The sequence below is a fragment of the Electrona antarctica genome, assembly GCF_951216825.1.
Source record: "Electrona antarctica genome assembly, chromosome: 7".
NCBI classification, from domain to species: domain Eukaryota; kingdom Metazoa; phylum Chordata; class Actinopteri; order Myctophiformes; family Myctophidae; genus Electrona; species Electrona antarctica.
This window is the reverse complement of record NC_136812.1, coordinates 22,558,261-22,577,313: the sequence shown is the minus strand read 5'-3', so window position 1 is coordinate 22,577,313 and position 19,053 is coordinate 22,558,261. Positions and strand designations below refer to the sequence as shown.

The 19,053-nt window shown below is 40.6% G+C and overlaps 1 protein-coding gene across 3 annotated transcripts; it reads right to left on the bottom strand.

The window, feature by feature from the left end:
* Positions 1–92: 92 nt before the first annotated feature.
* On the bottom strand, positions 93–16,881 carry LOC306926075 (EEIG family member 2-like). Of its 3 annotated transcripts, XM_079505328.1 has the most exons (13): positions 16,598–16,881; positions 13,724–13,844; positions 12,953–12,982; positions 12,419–12,535; positions 11,794–11,840; positions 10,603–10,697; positions 8,309–8,407; positions 7,421–7,444; positions 4,429–4,663; positions 3,557–3,693; positions 2,654–2,723; positions 1,859–1,934; positions 93–1,458 (listed from the first exon to the last, which is right to left on the bottom strand). In XM_079505328.1, the coding sequence occupies exons 1-12, from the start codon at positions 16,741–16,743 to the stop codon at positions 1,892–1,894; spliced, it is 1,164 nt and encodes a 387-aa protein (XP_079361454.1). In that variant the 5' UTR covers positions 16,744–16,881; the 3' UTR covers positions 93–1,458; positions 1,859–1,891. The 3 variants fall into 3 exon arrangements, with proteins under 3 accessions (XP_079361454.1, XP_079361453.1, XP_079361455.1); XM_079505327.1 differs by having other exon boundaries at positions 93–1,934; XM_079505329.1 differs by lacking the exon at positions 7,421–7,444 and having other exon boundaries at positions 93–1,934.
* Positions 16,882–19,053: the final 2,172 nt, after the last annotated feature.

Below are 19,053 nucleotides of genomic sequence, written 5' to 3'. Positions count from 1 at the left end.
AAATAAACAATCTCCCAAGTTTTAAACACTACATACATGAGGTGTAAATATTGAGTAACAATGGCACAATATTTGCAAATGAATGAAGTGTTTTAAAGACAAAGTAGCAATAACCTACCTGTGATGGAAATGATAAAATCAAAGCTTTTCCAACTAACAAAGGACATTAAATCATGCAAAAACAAACTGAGAACACTGATCATCTTACAGATAAAATACTTATTTTGACACAGAAACTCCTAAGATGTATGGTTATGCAAGTACTGTATAGCTAGCCCTGCTATGGCTTATGATGGGAGAAATGGGTCACACCAACTGTATAGTCATGTAGTTACAGTATGTCAGTTTACAGTTTGCAGGCCAAATAAAACAGTCTGTTTTTTAAAAGATGCCGTAATCCTTGTTCTTAAACTTGATAATGCAGCAAAGAGATGGCTCTCACAGTATACCTCTGATGATGTTCACTACTAGGTGACATGTTAAGCCACAGTATGCATCAGTTGGACAAGAATCCGTTTTTGGCGTCAGTTTCCAAAAACTTACCCCAGAGTTTATCAGATTACTTTGCCAACTTTAAAAGTCAAATATTTGAGTTGCAGTGCATGAATATGTTGTGTATACCCAATTGATGCATGGGATACTGAAAATCCTCCCTGCAGTGACTGCAACCACCTGACAGTAGTTGGCAAGAGGTAAAGATTTTTAACTTGACGAATCATGAATGTTAAAATCCAGCACTGCAGTCACCTCCAATATGACCTCAGCTTGTAACAGTACACTACTGTTATTAAAAGAAAAAAACTTTCCGCACAGAGCTAGGTCACCTTCATAGCACAAACTGCTCACAACCAGAACACAATACTGATGTCAGCAATACAGTGGATGATCATACAGTAAAGTGTGGGCAGGTTTCCCCACAGTTGATAAATGGGTTGCCATCCCTAACGAGTATAATTACGTACAGTATATCACACCCTTTCATTTATCCGTGATGACAGGATTACGGTCACTACTCACTACAGTGGCCTTACCACTACAAGTCACAATCACACCCTTTGTCTCCTTCACACAACCACATCATGCACACCAAACACAAAAAGGCTAAGGTTGATGCTATCAGTCTTTGTAGTAAAATATCCCCATCGACTTTATAACAGATGGGTTCAACGACTAGCTTATTAGCAGCTTATTGGTTAACAAAATATAAATTTTAAATACAGTCCAAAACAAAGAACAGATGTCATCCTCAAGACATAAACACAACAGTCAGGAATGTATTCAGAAAGCATGGCATATTCCTCTTTAGCAACGTTTTCACTTTCTAATGAAGCACGCAAAAACCCGTCCACCCATAGTCTGTTATCGAGAGAAGGTTTGTCGTTTTCTTCCAGTATGTATTAGTCTTAAATGGGTTCATGTTGAAGGCAAGGTGATAAACAAAAAAAGCACCTGGATAATCTACCAACATAAGGAAAGAAAAACAAGAAGTGGTCAGTTTTGTCAGCAGAACAGTAAACACCACAAATGCACAGCGACAACCAACGGAAATTAGAAGGTTGAAGAGAAATCAAGGTGAGTGGCGAGTATACTGTCAAAGGGTCACACAAGCATTGAGAATTGTCAGCAATCTTATCTGTTTGTTCGTTCTGAGGAGGGTACTAGAACATGCTAGTGAGCCCAGTCCTGACTGGAAGAGAGCTATAGTGCACATAGTCTAAAAAAGCACAAGAGGGCACTGTTGTAGTCTCTACCCTCCACGGAGTGGTTTGCTTGTTGTGGCGCAGCGCATCAATGCGTCTGTTACAATTAATATTAAAAACTGATGACCGTGATCCTGACTTTTGGAAATCTGCATTACCATTCTCCATGTGTGGGAATCGTCACGTCAGGGCTAGCGTTTTATCACCACCTGCTCATAAGCTCCAGCGCCAACCCTGGAATCACAAGAGAAGATTAAATTAACATTCTCTGGGGTGTCCTGGTGGCACGTCATACAGTCTATTAGTTTTGCACTATCTAGGGTTGTGACTTATAACACGATATTTCTTTGAAAAAGATTATTTGAAAAGAGAGTTCATTCAATGGAAAACTTCAGTTAAAGTTGTATGACCATTCTAATCCTATCATGTTAAATAAAGTTTAAGTAAAATACATTTTCATTTCATTTCTCAGCCCAACAGCTCTGTGTGTGTGTGTATATATATATATATATATATAGTACAGGAAATCTAATCTATGGAAAATACAGGATCAACCTCTAACTAATTGCAAAAAAAAAAAGAACTCAACTGATTTTGCATCTTCAATATATCCTGAATAACAGAAAAAAAGTTGCCTGGAATCATGAAAACCCCCTAGTTTGATATGTCACATGCTACTTAAAGCACAAGGAAATTTAGAAAACATTGCCTTATAATAGGATGTCAATGGTGGCCATACTGTACAGGCCATTTTCAACACTTTCCCTTCAGACAATTCCAGGCAACTTCTTTTCTGTTATTCAGGATATATTGAAGATGCAAAATCAGTTGAGTTTGGTTTTTTTGCAATTAGTTAGGTCAAATTACATTATTACTGGACTAACATATATATATATCTCCATCCAGAATGGAGACTCTAGGGTTCCCGATTTCCGATCCTATGCAAAACTCACCTGGTGTGCAAGTGATGGCTTCCTAGGGCTGTGCTTCCCCCAGGGCCAACAAATAAACGCAAGCCTTCCTCTGAAACAAGACAGGCACACACTTTTAACTCAGATTCATGTAGTAGACAGAGGGAACAAACAGTAACATACTCCTGCATATTCCTTGGCAGTCGCTAGGCAATCTAAAAATAATCCTCTATTGACAGGACCACTTTTCTCCAGCACAGAGCTCAGCTAGATGAGACCTTGGTAAGAATAGAACTTCCTCTACATCTCTCAGACTCATTAAAAGAGACAGGTATCATTTTCTGTTATAGAGTATTAGTGTGCTATAACAAGACCTGGTATACTTGAATACTTGATTCTGATGGAGGGGTATTAATAAAGTTGTATTCTCTGTTTGAGCCCTCACCTGTTACATTTAACACCAAACCTAAACCTTATGAAAGGAACATATTATTCCGACTACATATCTTCAAGACATCCGCTATTACTAGATGCAGCTAGCATAGTTTGGCGTTTGGAAGTGGTTTATTGATTTTGGGATTATAACAGTTTACAACAGTGTTCAGTTAAATTATTCTAGCCTACATTTTATGTTCACTACACTCTTTATCATTGCACATCTTGTATATAAAAAAGTAGCTTAGTTTGGATGCCAGGAGCTTTTGAGTGCCCAGAATCAGTGGCATACTTTGGTTGCAGTTGCACCGATGACAAAATTGAGGTTTGACGTCAACTTTTTGCACGAGAAAGAATACATACTGTGTATGGTGTACAATTTCCTCTTTTGTTATATTTCTTCATAAATATAACAGGATATCAATTATACAATCATGTGGCATGTGTGCTATCTGTAGATAGTTTGCCTGTCTTGCTTGTTTTTCAGTGTTTGATAAATTTGTACCTTACCCTCAACGCTAGAGTCCATAAGTGAGGCTGTGAAGTCTTGACTTTGGAGAATCTTCTCTACTACATCGTCGGCATCTACTCGTGTGTCATCCATTCTCTTCAGCTGGGACTCAATAGAATCCTGCTTCACTGGGTGTCTGGAGGGCACATAAAGGATTACTTATGTGTTTATCAATAGATTGCATCCATATATACTGCCTTGAACTGCATCTTTTGGATTATAATTTAAAGAAGCACAAAACTAAATTGAAACCTCATCTTCATATAATTGGTCCTTACCAATACTATGGTGAGTAGACAATTTCCATCTACTCTCTCTGTGTCTCATTGGTTGGCTGTGGACAGTTCAGAAACCTGTCTACCAGTGACATCATCGAGTGGGATTCCTAGCTAATAGAAACTACAGCCTCTCTCTTCCTGGAAAGTTAGCATGCTTACATAGAAGCCATAATTCTTGCATTAATAAAACTAAGTTTGAAATCTTGTTTGAAATGACCAAATCTGCATACCGATGATGTCACTGCTTGGCAGATTTCTGAACTGTCCACACCCCACAGCCCTGGGGTTGACATAAATGGTGATATCTTATAATGAGCATTTAGTGAGGACCAATTATATGAACATAGGTTGAAAATGGCACAAGTGGTCCTTTAACCACTTTTCAGTACCACTGCGAGTCAAATGTAAGACCAGTTTTGCATCACATTTAGTCGTTTATTATGTCTGACAAAACAAATGGAAGTGAATATGGAGTGGTGACAAATCACGGTTTTTAAATAAAGAAAAGCTAGCAAACAACTATTTTTCTCCAATACAACAAAACATACATTTCATCACACTTCTCACACTTCATACTTGTGGATTAAACTCACCGGTTGAGCCGTTCGCAGGAGGAGGCACTCCGGACAGGTGTGCCTGCTGGGCTGGCAGTGGTGGTGGTGGGTACGGGGTGCTCAGGAAGGGCAGGACAGGGCCTGGTCTCCCTGTCTCTGTCCTCACTGGGTTCAGGGAGGCTGCCGATGCCTGTGGAGGCACTGCCGACTGAGAGGTTCCTGCGATGGCTGAACTCTGATAAGCTGGAGGAGCGGGAGTGACCTGTACTGTAGCCTGGGAGGGAGGGAGGCAGTGATGCAATTATTGAGTATTAGTTCTGAAATGTTAGAGCTAATTTATACTACAAAATACCTAATAAACAACATTGTGATGAGGTGTTTGTGGTGGTTTTGGTGTTGCCCAACTTTGCAACCACATCTAACAAGATGGGAAGGTATTTGTCTCATTGCAGTGATGACAAAGAAATTTGTAACATTCTGACAAATAAATAACGGTAATGGGTCACACACACCAAGACATTTTGAACAGGAGACAAATGTTTCGGCTATCCAGCCTTCATCAGTGTGTCACACACTGATGAAGGCTGCATAGCCGAAACGTTAAAAATGCAAGAATAAATTATTGAAATGCAGTCTTGATGTGTGCGACCCATTACCGTTATTTATTTGATATGATTTGAACGGGTAACGCACCTAAAGTCAGAGTGCGGTGGTCACATGAAGAGTGAACATTCTGACAAACCACACATGACTTTACTTTTCCAGCTGATAGTGAACTGAGAAAAATAAAAGAGGAAATGAAATCTCAAGTCAACCATATAGCCTACTGTATGCATGTGCCATACATGAAACTGATGCTGTCATGTGTATTTTAAGTCGCAGTCACATTGTTTCATGTACAAAACACTTTTCCAGAATGAGTCTTGCATTACTGTTTGATATGCAAAACACCTTTTTCAGAATGTGTCTTGCCTTTATTATTAATATGACACTATATAGACTTATTCTATATAGTTATAATTACTCAGGCTGGGTCGCCTATATGTGAGTGAGGGGTATGATGTTCGAGAGACCCGAAACCCCGATGACCTTGGGATACATCACTGAGGATACGTCCCAGGTGCATCCATGCAATGTTTTTAGTATAGTTCTTCTATTTATAGTGACTCATTATTAGACTATGTGACAACCAGGTATAGTCTGGTGACCACCAGAGAGACGAGTGACAGCCGGAATGTAGACGGCACCCGGGTGAGCAGTATGGGTTAGCGCCCCAGCCTGTGTCCTCCGTGAGGAGGAAGCCCAACAAACCCTCGGTGAGGCCTTTAGGAGGGCCATTCAAGCAGCAAGCGGAGCCCGCAGCACCACCTTCTCGCTCGGGTGGAGTCTGCAGAACCATTGCCCATCACTCCTGAATGAAGTGTCTGGTGCTGGGACCCTGGTGCAACGCACAGGTCCTGGGCCTGGTGAGAGCAGGAGTGGACCTGGTGAGACGTAGGAGGGGCCCGGACAGGAGTCAACCCACAGAGCCTAGTCCTTCCAGTCCAGAAGCGTACCTCCCAGCCCTGGCAGAGTAGTTCTGGAGTAGTTCCAACGGATTGTGTGGCCCTGGTTTTTCCCTAATGGGACTGATTGAGGGTAGCTACTGGGACGTAAGTCAGGACTTGATCACCCCGGCTGGGTCACCTGAGTGAGGGGTATGATGTTTGAGTGCCCCGATGACCTTGGGATACATCACTGAGGATACGTCCCAGGTGCATCCTTGCAATGTTTTGTTATAATTCTATGTTTGCATTATAGTTTTCACCATCCGGGTAAGATCTCACCACACTTGGAAAACAAGTAGATCTTGTGCCCAAAAGGGTATGCCCTCCCCCTCTGGTTATAGCATACACATCACACATTTATGGCACAAGATGAATTCACTGTGCATTTACTGCAAAAAATGTATGAACTCATATGAACAAATTACTTTTCGTTGTTGAAACCCCAGGTGCCATGCAGTCAAGTACATTTTAGACTTGTAGTGTGTTCAATCATTTAGTAGTTGAGTAAAAGCAGCACAGCAGCACCACATACTCAAATTCTATTACAGTCAGCAGTAAAACACATCACAGGTCCTGAATGCACTGAAGCAATGAGAAAGCAAACCTCCTACACACTAGTATCGAGTCATCGACGGTAAAGTAACAGAATTAAAATGACGTTTAAGGCATATACTGTGTACATGTGTGTATAACCTTTTTTATGCCATTTACCCAGACAATAACGCTTAATACAGACCACAGATGTAGACATAGAAAGTGCATTCATCATATTAAGATGGCAATTAGGTCCTGTGCTTATGTTTACCACATCTTGTCACACTTCCCCTCAGACTCTAATGTGGATCTGATCTGCCGGTAATGGAAACTCGAGACATATCGAGATCTAAACTGCTTAGCAGAGTGATATTGGCAGATAGCTCACTCTCCCTCCCCCAGTTCAGGCTTATAGTACATTTCCTACATTTGCAGAGAGAAAATGTAGCTTTGCAGACTACTTCACCAACTGTCATTGATAGTACCAATGGAACTTTACTTTTAGGTGTACAAAAGGAGTTGTAAACAATTCATGTATAAATTGGAATATGTGGAAAAAGTGAAACACTGAGATTCAGATTCTAGATAATATGACAGACAATCAGACAAGGAGTCAGATGGAATTGTTCAGTCAGTGGTCACTGGATATGGAGAACGAACGATTACTTTTAATCATTGTCAGATAGAGCAGAGACAGAACTGGGGAGAACTGGATTAACACCAGGCATGCAGAGAAAGGTTTTAACATGCAGAGAAAAGTTTTTACCAAATTTGCAAAGAAGAGCGAGAAAAGACAGAAATTAACTACCCCACAGAAATTGAGTAAAAGGTAGGAGGGAAAACCCAATAGACAATCAATGTGTTTTTCTTGTTCACAGAACCCCGATTTTCCACCATCTGGGAAGGAAACTTGGCCTTAATTGATTCAAGACATCTTCAAGAAGTCTTACCGTTTGCATGTGCCCTAAAATGCACTGGACAAACAAAATGGAAAAAGTTAGCATGGAAGTGGGAAAATCTGACTCTTGTACTTGGCTGGAGGGCTCCGACAAACTGACAGGCCATGATGTTCTTTGTCTGTCACTGTTGCCTGTGTGATGAAAATGATTTCATTTGGCATAAAATGGGAGCAATTCAGACAATTTGTTTGCAATTTGTTTGCATAATTTTCATGAAGCAAAGGATTTGGCATGTAATGTGTGCCAAACTAAACTAAATTATTAGTTTATTGGCATGAAGGCCGTTTCAGACGGGGATCGAGTGACACAGGCGTTCTCGCCTGGATCAGCGATGCCTAAAATAATAATAATAATATTTTAGAAAATTAACCATTTTGAACGATGACAAATAAACAAAAAATAAAATGGTTAAAAATCAGCTCCATAATTATATCGGCAAAAAAGGTATGGTCACTATATCGGAAAGATATATTGGTTGGGCTCTACTTATTTGTCTTGCCTGTGTCCGGGTAGCTCAGTCAGTAGAGCACTCGCCTTTCGACTGCAAGGTCATGGGTTGGATCCCGGGCACCACCAACTCAGCGTATGAGTAGTGCGGCAAGTACTGGGAGCTGATGGTAGGTGTTGTGCTCCACCTCAGCATTCCATCTCCCAGAGGTCTAGCGCATTGTAACGGGGATAGACCCTGCACCCTGGCTGATACCGACAATAAGCCTCTCTGACTTACTTACTGTCTTGCCTGTCTAGATACGTTTTGCTCCACAGATATACATACTGTCCTGGTAATACATGACGTGTGCAGCAGGAGTGCTTGTCTCTCAAAGTAGACAAGCCACAACATACAAATCCTACGTGTTTGTAAATAGAAGGAGAGCCTACCTGAGAGTTTGGATTGTTGGCTAGCGTAACTGGAGGTTCTGGAGTGGCCGCATGCCCCTAGGTCATCAGGAGCAGTGGAACACTTGCTTTCTCGACTCTCTGCAAGGTTTTAGAACAAGAGGTGTGATGATGATGATGATGATGATGATGATAAGGGCATGGAGTACAATAAGGGTCCGCCCTCGCAGAAAGTGGTGTCCTACCGTTCCTACTGTATAGTCAGAATTGAACCAAGGCCAGCAAGTAATGAGCAGAGATGGCACTGAAGAGCAGAAGTTCTAGCATTCCAGAGTAAGAAGCCTTAATTATTATGAACTGATCATCATCAATTATGAACAGATCATTAAATAAATAATAGCACGCACATACACAATAGTATATGCACAGACAGGATTGGTCAATTTGTCTTGCGTACAATGTGTGGCTTAGGAAACGCAGCTAAAATATGTGCAGAAAAGCACTTCACCTAACACAGATCACAAACACACACAGTTCCTATTTTTAACTGTGCGTGAGCCCCCCCAGGGTCAGAGCAGATTGTAGCGAAGCTAAAAGAGATAGTTTAAATGATACATGAAAGAGAAGCACAGCGATCTGGAGGAGATGAGCACACAACGCTCCAGTGCATGCATTCACACATGCATACACCACACATACAGAGACATAAGAGGATAGAGAAGAATAGAAGAGAATATCTTTATTGTTCACCAGAGTAGAAATATGTCTTGAGCTCACCAAATACACAGCATAAAAAGCAGAATTGGTCATACTTTAGAGACAAATATAACGCACATCCGTTATTTGCTGCTGAGGGGCGGGGGCTCGCAACTCAATTTTGAACGCTCCAAAAATTATTAGCAATAAAACACCAGTAAAAATACGTTTCGACCACGGGGTCTTTTATCAAGTATAAAGTATCAAAAGTGAGTTGCGGGGCTCCACTTTGTTGCCTCATACTTTACTCGTAGAAATTGCTTGTGGCTGTAGCATCTGGGATAAAGGACTTATTGAAAAGAACTTCAGTAGGCGGTAGCTAAAAAGGCTCAAACTGGATGAAGAGAGGATCTGGAGCTATTTGCCAAGATACTTCCCACTTTCTTCCTCATCCTTTCTGTAAAATGTTGAGTCAAGAGCTTTTGGGGTTTGCCAATGATTTTGCTTGCCATAGTGAGTTTATTCACTCACAGACAGACAGACAGACAGACAGACAGACAGACAGACAGACAGACAGACAGACAGACAGACAGACAGACAGACAGACAGACAGACAGACAGACAGACAGACAGACAGACAGACAGACAGACAGACAGACAGACAGACAGACAGACAGACAGACAGACAGACAGACAGACAGACAGACAGACAGACAGACAGACAGACAGACAGACAGACAGACAGACAATGGAAATGAGCTCTCAAGCTATATTGTGTTCTATCTTTATGCAATTATGTGTATGCATTTTCATGTTGTCGGATGAAGATGTCACTCAACATCAACAATGCAAAAAAAAGAAGAAAAAAAAGAAACAAAGACAATTTTTTTTAGTGATGCGCTGTAGTTAAACGGAAGCTCATTCACCACTACCGCTTTTAAAAAAGTAGGGGTAAAAGACATGTGACTGGTTAATGATGATGGACACAAACAAACAGATCCCCCCCCCCCCCCCCCCCCCATCTACTTATTAGCCTGATTTATACTTCATTGTATGATGGTGTTATGCACCCAAAACAGCCGATCTTGAGCTAATGTAGACCTGTTCTTTCTAGCGCTTAACACTGTCGAACGTCAGAATATAAATTAAGCATCATCCTCTCCTGGATACATGTTGTCATGCATTCCTGAGAACAAGCAGTTACCAGTAAGGTCATATGATCATACCTCACTGACCATCCTTCTCGCTCATATTCTGAGAGATTTCATGTATATGCTATACAGTAGTATAGGAAACTGTGATCCCTTTCATTTAATTGTTCCAACTGAAGATCAGGCTTAATGAATTATTCCCAAGACCAAAATCATCCTCACCCGTCCCAATTCAAATGGGGGCCAGTTAACAGTGTTGATTGATTGATTGAAGTATAACAGTTTGCAGAATGGGTACATTTCACATGAAAGCACAACTCAATATAAAGAGTTACTACACACTGATAAAGCATTACACTTGTTTACAACAGGGTCCACCCTTTTCAATTCATCAGAACGTGTCTGGGAATGGCAGTTAGAAATACCTGATTACCCAAAATCTATTGCTTTCTGGCTCTGGTAACCTGTAAGAGATGTGGTCAGTCTTACCCAGACAGACTTTTTGAGTGTCCCCTCCTTTTCTCTCCTCCAGTAGGCTCTCTCCATCTCCCTGGATTCCTATCACAGTGGCTGTGGATGGAGGCCTGAGCAGAAAGGAAACAGGAAAACCATGTTCCGTTTCATTTCATTTTATTTATTTCATTTACATGATTATAATAATTTTATCCTTTCTTACACAGCATTTGACAGTTCACATCAAATTTCAGCTTGCTGTCAAATGTAGTGCCCAAATATTTGTAAGTGGTCACCAGGTCAACTTGCTCACCATGGACCATGCTCTGGGGAACATTCAGTTGGAGAAAGGCATATATGGATATGGGCATATACCGCCTATCTGACAAACCACCTATCTGACGACTTTATGCCAGGCAACGCAATATATGCACGCCACGTTTGAAGTTAACCAATCTGACGGTTCTCTGGGTACAAAGGACAAACACGCACACGTGCAGAGGTTTGTGTAATATATAAAATTGTCAATAGTGCTTGTCTGCATTTCAATGCTGAATAAATAAATAGAGAGAGCATAGGGTTGGTATGCTTGCATAATTATAAACAGAAGCTACTGTATAATTTTTAGGTCATACTCTGCCTTTGGGGCAAGGAACTTTGCTTTGCCCGTCCTGGCAGTTTCATTGAAAAGCCTGCATCCCTTTTCTGTGGTGTACCCAACCGTCACTAGGGAAGAAGAACCGGTTTTACAAGCTAAGGCATATCACTTGTTTATAGTGACATATTAGCTACAACAGACAGTCACAAGGGCCAACTCATAGGAAAGTAAATTACTTTTGAACCAGGTATTGTCATTGTGACCTTAAAGATGTTCCCAATCTTAGCTGAACAGTCCAGCAGTTTGCGAGATTAGCTCTGGACACACAGACACACAGAAAACATGACACATTGAGAGCTTGTAGATTGGCTATTTTCAGGGTGTTTTCTCTGCCATGCATGATGGAAACCTGGCATGACAATATATTGTGGAAAGGTTTTGTAAATCAAAATGCTTAAAAGAAAAGGACATTGTGCCATGACATTGTGTTATGCCAACATATTTATAATTCAGTATTATATATTTTTTCTCTTGCAATAATCAGTAGTTGCAAATAATTGTACAAACCATATGATATTTAGCCACCTTTTAAAGTAGTGAAATATTGCACAATATTGAAAAACACTTACGTTTTAAAACATGGGTCTCCTGACATGAGCTGTGTACTGATGATCACCTAATACAAAAGACAGAAAATACAAAAGATATATATATAAATATATAATTTTGCATGAGAATTTTATACAACATAAATTGTGTTTGATTTTACACAACATAACATTTAACCTGCGGCCTTGCTGTGACTATTGTATAAACCTTCCTCCTGCTGTGACTACGGCTCTGGGAGGTTAACCTGCCTTCCTGCCGTGGCTATGGCTCCAGGAGAATAGAATATACTTACAGTACTACGGACTTACATATTCAAGCTTTTGAGAGATATTTGACAGACCAACCGCTAGCAGGGATGAAAAGCTGAGTCAGGTTTCATTAATTACTATTCTTGAGAAGAATTCTTAAGAAAATCTGGGTTACACACATTTCCCAGTAAATGTTTAAATACTTGGTTTGCTGGCTCTACGGTCAGCAAACAATGGTGTGTTCTACAATGGTTACTGTCAGCCATCTTGCACCGTTTGACACCTGGTTAGTTTTGATGGGGAATGCTTACAGTGTTAATAAACAGTTTTTTAGGATAGGAAACCTGTACACTGGCACGCTTTACTGGAACTACACCACAGCTCAAACAGCACCTACCTTGAGAATGGAATTGTCCTGGCGAGTGTTTTTGGTATCATAGCCCTCTAGCAGACATCTGCGTGTTGTATTCCCTGAGCCAGCAAATTCTGCCAAATTCAGGTCAGCAAAACCAAGCTGTAGGAGAGCAGTGAGTTGGCAAAGTTGAGGGATAGATTCATTTCATCCTGTTTGTTTTGGATATTGATTGACGTATTCTCTTGAGGAGAGCTGTTTACATTTTGTCTCCAATCGTTTCAACTTTAATGGAATCCTGATTTGTTTTTGTTTTTCTTTGGTCATCTTATAAAATATCACTATGTGGCCTAACATTCATCCTGTACACTACACATGAATATTAAAATGTATATATCCCTGAAATGTACTTCTACCAATAGAAGTAAACCGACATAACCAACATAACATGCCATGCCCACTAGCAGGCAGTGAGACCTCCGTTTATTATGGGCTCACTAGGCCATTAAAACATAAACACACCCGATTACTGTAAATCTAGGTTAACTAATCTGAAACACAATAAAATAAAAGTATTACCTTTGCATACGCCTTTCCACCCTTCAGCTCCTGGAAAGGATAATCATCAATTATTATTTCAACACAGCCCCCCAAAATATCTTAAGAAAGGTCAGCACTCAACAAACATTTTGAGTTCAAATAGACGAGGATGGTGCTCATCCTCGTCTATTTGAACTCAAAATGTTTTACTTTTCAGTTTTGGATCTACAACTACATCATAGCAAGGGAGAAAGCCAAAATTATATAAACCAAATTCCCCTGGAAACGGCACAATGAGCTGCTCCAGATGAGCAGGTTGGTACCTTGCATGGTTTCCTCTGCTTTTGGTGTGTGAATGTAATGCACATTGTGAAGTGCTTTGGATAAAGACCTTACAAACTCTTACAAAATAAGAGAAGACACTCGGAGACACTCTGCTACGCCTCAGACGGGGGAATAGGAGGCACTTGATGTTTTTACGAGGCCGCACGGAAACACACATTCACAGTCATATGAGCGCGGGCGGTGCTTAAACGCCCGCACGGCCAGTGTAAAGCAATCAAGTGTTCCCCTTCCCCAGTTCAGCTACAGAGCTGCGGGATCAATGTAACGCAGCTGGGAATGATATAAAGTGATTGACGGTGTGGATTATCATGAGATTTACCATGGCTAGCCAATCGGAATCAAGTTTTGGGACTAACCATTTTAGAATCTGCTTTTGGTGTGTGAATGTAATGCACATTGTGAAGTGCTTTGGATAAAGATCTTACAAACTCTTAAGTTTGTAAGTTGAAGCAGACTATACTGTACCTTTCTGACAGACACACGACACACACAGGGGTCCAGTATTCCTGTCCCTGCACTGGCACTCATCTTACAAGGGAAAGAGAATGTTCTTCTCCAGCGAACACAGTTGGCTTGTACTGGCTCCCTGTATGGGGAATATTTACAAAGACATTTTAGTGCATTCTGGTGGTTCAGCAATAAAACCACCATGTGGAAGCAGACTACACAATCAATTTGAAATAAGCAATAGAATCACTCTCTCTGTATAAGGATAAACAGTGTAGATATTTTCTTGTACACAGTAAACTTTACTCCACTCACAGAACAAGTCTAAAACCAAGCTATCTGAACTGCAAATGACAGTGTTTTAGAGTTGAGAGAATAGTTTGTTTTTCAACCATAGACTTAACACATTATACTAAATAATACATATATAATTAATTACATAATAATATGGTTGATAATAATATGAGACAATATGTTAGTAGGGCTTGATGGATTCTGTTGTGGCAGCGCCTCATCGTTACAACTAAAAAGCAGCAGATGTGAACAATAATGTTCCCAAACAATGATGTCAACCTATGTTACATGTTTCCTCTCTATTTTCCTGCCTAAATCCTGAGTCAGAGAAAGGGAACTCCCAGCCAGCTGCACTCCAAGTGCCTTGGGACTGTTGAGCCAGCAGCACTTCTCAGTGCAGCAAAATCAATTTGTGCATGTGAGAAAATCTGCTGTGAGCAAGATATGAGCCAGAATAAGGTTTGTCTCATCTTATTCGACGGGTCTCCTAGTACTACCATGGTCTAATTTTGAGGGCATAATACAGATATAATCAGACAAAACACTGCTTCAAACTGGACTTCAAGTGGTCCAGTGTGTGACGTCAGTCATCCGACACATCTATTACACATTATTCCAAGGTTTCAACCCCTTTGAGTTCCATTATAAAATTGATTGATTTTTATTTATTTTTTAAATTAATTGCATTTTGACAGCGCTTTCCCAAGTGCTCAAAGCGCTTTATAATGGTTCATTGATCTTTCATATTACATTATGAAACAATTTGTGGAACCTATGGTCTGGCAGTGTACACAAGAAATATGGCACTGAACGGTCCAGCAGTTTGCAAGATTAGCTCCGGACACAGAAAACGTGACACATTGAGAGCTTGTAGATTGGCTATTTTCATCTAAGAGGTTTGGTGTAGAGGGGGACAAGAGCACACAAAGTACAGTTAAGAATAGAGGGTTTGGGCGCTCGGGTGGTGCAGTGGTTCTGTGGGAGGCTGTGGGTTCGAATCCACCGTGGTGCACGAAGAGGGTTTACGTGGATAATATATTCGCAGCCGGCCGGGGTTGTCCCATATAGAGTTATATATTTGTCCTAATCTCTGGTGTAGGAAGTATCATTGACTCAGGCCAAATCAAACACACAGGGGCTTTATGTTCAGGAACCGTCTTTAGAAACGAAGGAGGGCTTGTAAACATTGCTCAAAGACAATGCATTCCTGAGTGAATATGCAAATTTAAAAAGTACAGTGTTTCTATAGAGTATCTGTGTAACATGTGTAACAAGAGGACCTTTTCTGCTGCTAGGTGACCACATGACACAGGAGTATGTTTACATTTGTGTGGGTAGCAAGGTAGAGGCTGAAATGTAGTGACGTGACATGAGACCATAAAATGGTTGTTCTGCTGACCAAACTAAAACACAACCCACCCAATAAAGTAAAAGCCTAACATTGGTGATATGACATCGTCAATTTGACATTGTGCTACCAACGGTAATGAAATTGATACTGGACATTGATCACACAATAAGCACATTTGTCATCAAGGACAATGAATTTCCAACTGTCACCTGGGGATGGCTCACGAAAAACCATAAACTATAAATGTTGGGTAATTTGACCCCATTTGTTCTCCAAATCCCTGACTTGTGTTACTTCCCTTTCCCGGCATATAAAAATGCAGAATCATCCTGATGACTCAGATTGTTGGAAACAGATCATTGTATCTATATTTTCTACTGAATTTTGCAAAAATAATAGTAAAATGCATGTAACATATCGCTATTCTTTAGTCTTTGTAAATGAATGCATTATTATACAATACACCCCAGTACATTCCTGATTCCTCTGTCCACTTTCTTGTGTTTGGCTTAGTACTTAGTATGCAAGTTTAAGTAAAGATGAATGACATTACTTCAAAATATTCGCTTTCAACAGACCACATTCATTATCATTCCTATCAAGTGGATTGGTGATTGATATAGCTTATGAACAACTGTAGTTATGCACAGCTTAACATTGTTTGTTTCTGTTTTTCCACAACAAACCTGCACGTACGTTGTCAACAAAAGATCCAGCATGGTTTGGGAATCACATTATATTCTGAAATACTTAAAACACCCCCCAAACCCCATCATAAATCAAAATAGATCTGTTTTACTATATGTTTACAAACAAAACATGAGCTAAACTGATATAGCAAATACAGTTAATTTCATTTTTGATGCTGATGCTGATAAGCTGCTACATTAATTAACCGTTATAGCTAATGTCGTTAATATGAAATTGTAACTATTATAGCCATTGTGTTGACGATTTCTCTTTTCCAGTATACCATTTCAATACAATTGTTGTAGCTTTTACAACCACTAATGTAATAAGCTCGTTATTACGTGCTAGTTAACATCTGGTTGGCAGGCAAGTATCCTCCTATCTGCAGCTTAAGGTGATATTAAACACACACGGTTCATTATAGGAAACTGTAATATAGCCAGCTGGTTTTAATTAATGTGATGGATGATGGTTGTCAGGAGGTAAGAGGGAGAATGCTAGCCAGTTAGCTCCGTTAGCCTGTGTGTGTTGTTGAATGAAAAGCAGGCAGATCTCACCGTGATGACTCCTCGGAGAAGCCCCCGTCAAGGAGTCTGACTTTACAGAACAGAACGCCGTTGACAAAGGGCACCGACGACAGCTCGTCGAGCTCGAAATCCACCTTGAACTTGAACTTCTTCTTTTTCATCATCATGAAATCCATGCACCGCCTGTCTGTCGTCGTTTACGGTCTCCGACTCTCCTTCTTGAGAGAGGGGATGTTCTCTATCTTGACCAGAGAAGAGCAGTCAGTGTTCCCACTCCCTGTGTGTGTGTGTGTGTGTGTGTGTGTGTGTGTGACTGTGTGTGTGTGTGTGTGTGTGTGTGTGTTTTTTTAAATCAGACACGCTCGTCAATATACTACATATGCATGTGACTTCCTGTTGGCTCCACTTCAAAATAAGAGCAAATATCTGGATCTATATATCAAATCTGATATTTCAATTTTTAGCAGTCTATGGCTACAGCTTTTCTTTTACAGTATGTACAGGCTAAGTTATTTTCTTGAAGAAAGCTCTGTAATAATATTATAATATATAGACAGTGCAAGATGCACATTTATTTGCACGATTATTATTACTTGCGCAAGCAGAGCGCGCAAGTACTGTGATCGGCTGGGTATGTCGGTGTTATCCACTGGCATATGGGAATGTATGTATGTCCACCGGCCAATACCAATAAGGACCATTCTTGATGACGTAACTAAGGTACGTTTGGTGATCGGCTGGGTATGTATGTATGTATGTATGTATGTATGTATGTATGTATGTATGTATGTATGTATGTATGTATGTATGTATGTATGTATGTATGTATGTATGTATGTCGGGGTAAGAATAGTGGTCCCTTTTTGGCTGTTGATGGTGACGTAACTAAGGTACGTTTCAAGGTTGGTATAAGGTCAATAACGGGTCTAAAGGATTTAGAACAGTTGTATTAGACATTAGTAGCAGTACTTGCACGCTCTGCCTGCGCACAAGTAGGCCATGTATGGTCAAGTATGGCCTACTTGTGTGCAAGGTGCAAGTTGGCACCTTGACAGAGTGCATTTCTAGTTAATTCTGATATTCTTGAACACATTATGAGACCTTTAAATGTTCTGTCTGAAATAAACACCAAAAGCTCCCAATTTGAAACCCATAGCTTCACAAACACGCTTATAACAATAACACATGAACGAAAACAAGTCAATAAGAAGCACATGAAATTCTTGTAACCATGGTGCCACTCCAAATTTTGAATCAGCCCCAGACAGTAGCATTGTGGTCAATTAAGCGCACACTTAAGGTGTAATAAGAACAAAATAAAGTTGTTTGGATGCAACTCAACCCTGGTCTCTACACCTTGCAAATAAACCGACGGGTCTTAGGTTCATAGTGTTGTTGTCAAAGCACGACTAATACATAACTTACACTTCACTTCACAAAAAAAGAAAGAAAGAGAGAGTGCAATGAAGAGATCATCAGCATATCATGCATAATATCTTGCTATATATTATACACCAATAGCATTTTTTCAGTAGCTGCACATTTCTTGATCTAAACAACTTCACAGTATCTTTTATTATACAACAGTTTAGGTAGGAACAGTTCAATCAAGCATATTAAAGTGGAAGAAAGGGACAGGAGAGGGAGGAGGGGTTGTGGGGGTTAGCGTTTCCCTTTGTCCCGATTTATTTTTGTTCTTGTCAGATTAGTTCATGTGCCTGAGTGAATGGGGAAAGAAGCTTTTAGCAGTCTGTTGCCAGTGGCTCTGAGACTGCATAGCCATTTAAACCATTTTTTCCATGATTGCAGAATGCATCAACTGATACAGTCTGTGGTTTGGATGGGATTGCTCGGATCCCACAAGGATTCCACAAGCGTTGCTGACGTTTGTTGTGAAGGGCTGCCTTCTTCACCACCTGCTCTGTCTGCACATCCCTAGTGAGGTCTTCTGTGATGTCATGTCACCCCCAGGAATTTGAACTCTCTCTGACCCTCTCTCCACTGCAGCCCTTCTGGAATCTGGAATCCCCCACCATTCCACCTTGCTGCTGGGGTCTAAATGGGTAGAGCACCTGCATGACATAATATTAGTTACCTCTATATGGTAAATGGTGCATTTATATAGCACCTTTATCCAAGGCGCTTTACATAGATTGTGCATTACATTCACCCATTCACACACACATTCATACACTGATGGCAGCGGAAACCATGCAAGGCACCAACTAGCACATCAGGAGCAATTAGGGGTTCAGTGTCTTGCTCAAGGACACTTCGACACTAACTCCGGGGGAGCCCGGGTTCGAACTGGCGACCTTGCGGTTACCATCCGGAAACTCTACCCCTGAGCCACCGAATTGAACATGGTGGACCCTATTGTAAACAAGTGTAATGCTTTATGGTGTCGTCCACAGTTAACGGTTTTGTATTGAGTTGTGCTTGAAATGTACTGTAATTCTCCAATCTGTAAATACAATTCTTCAATC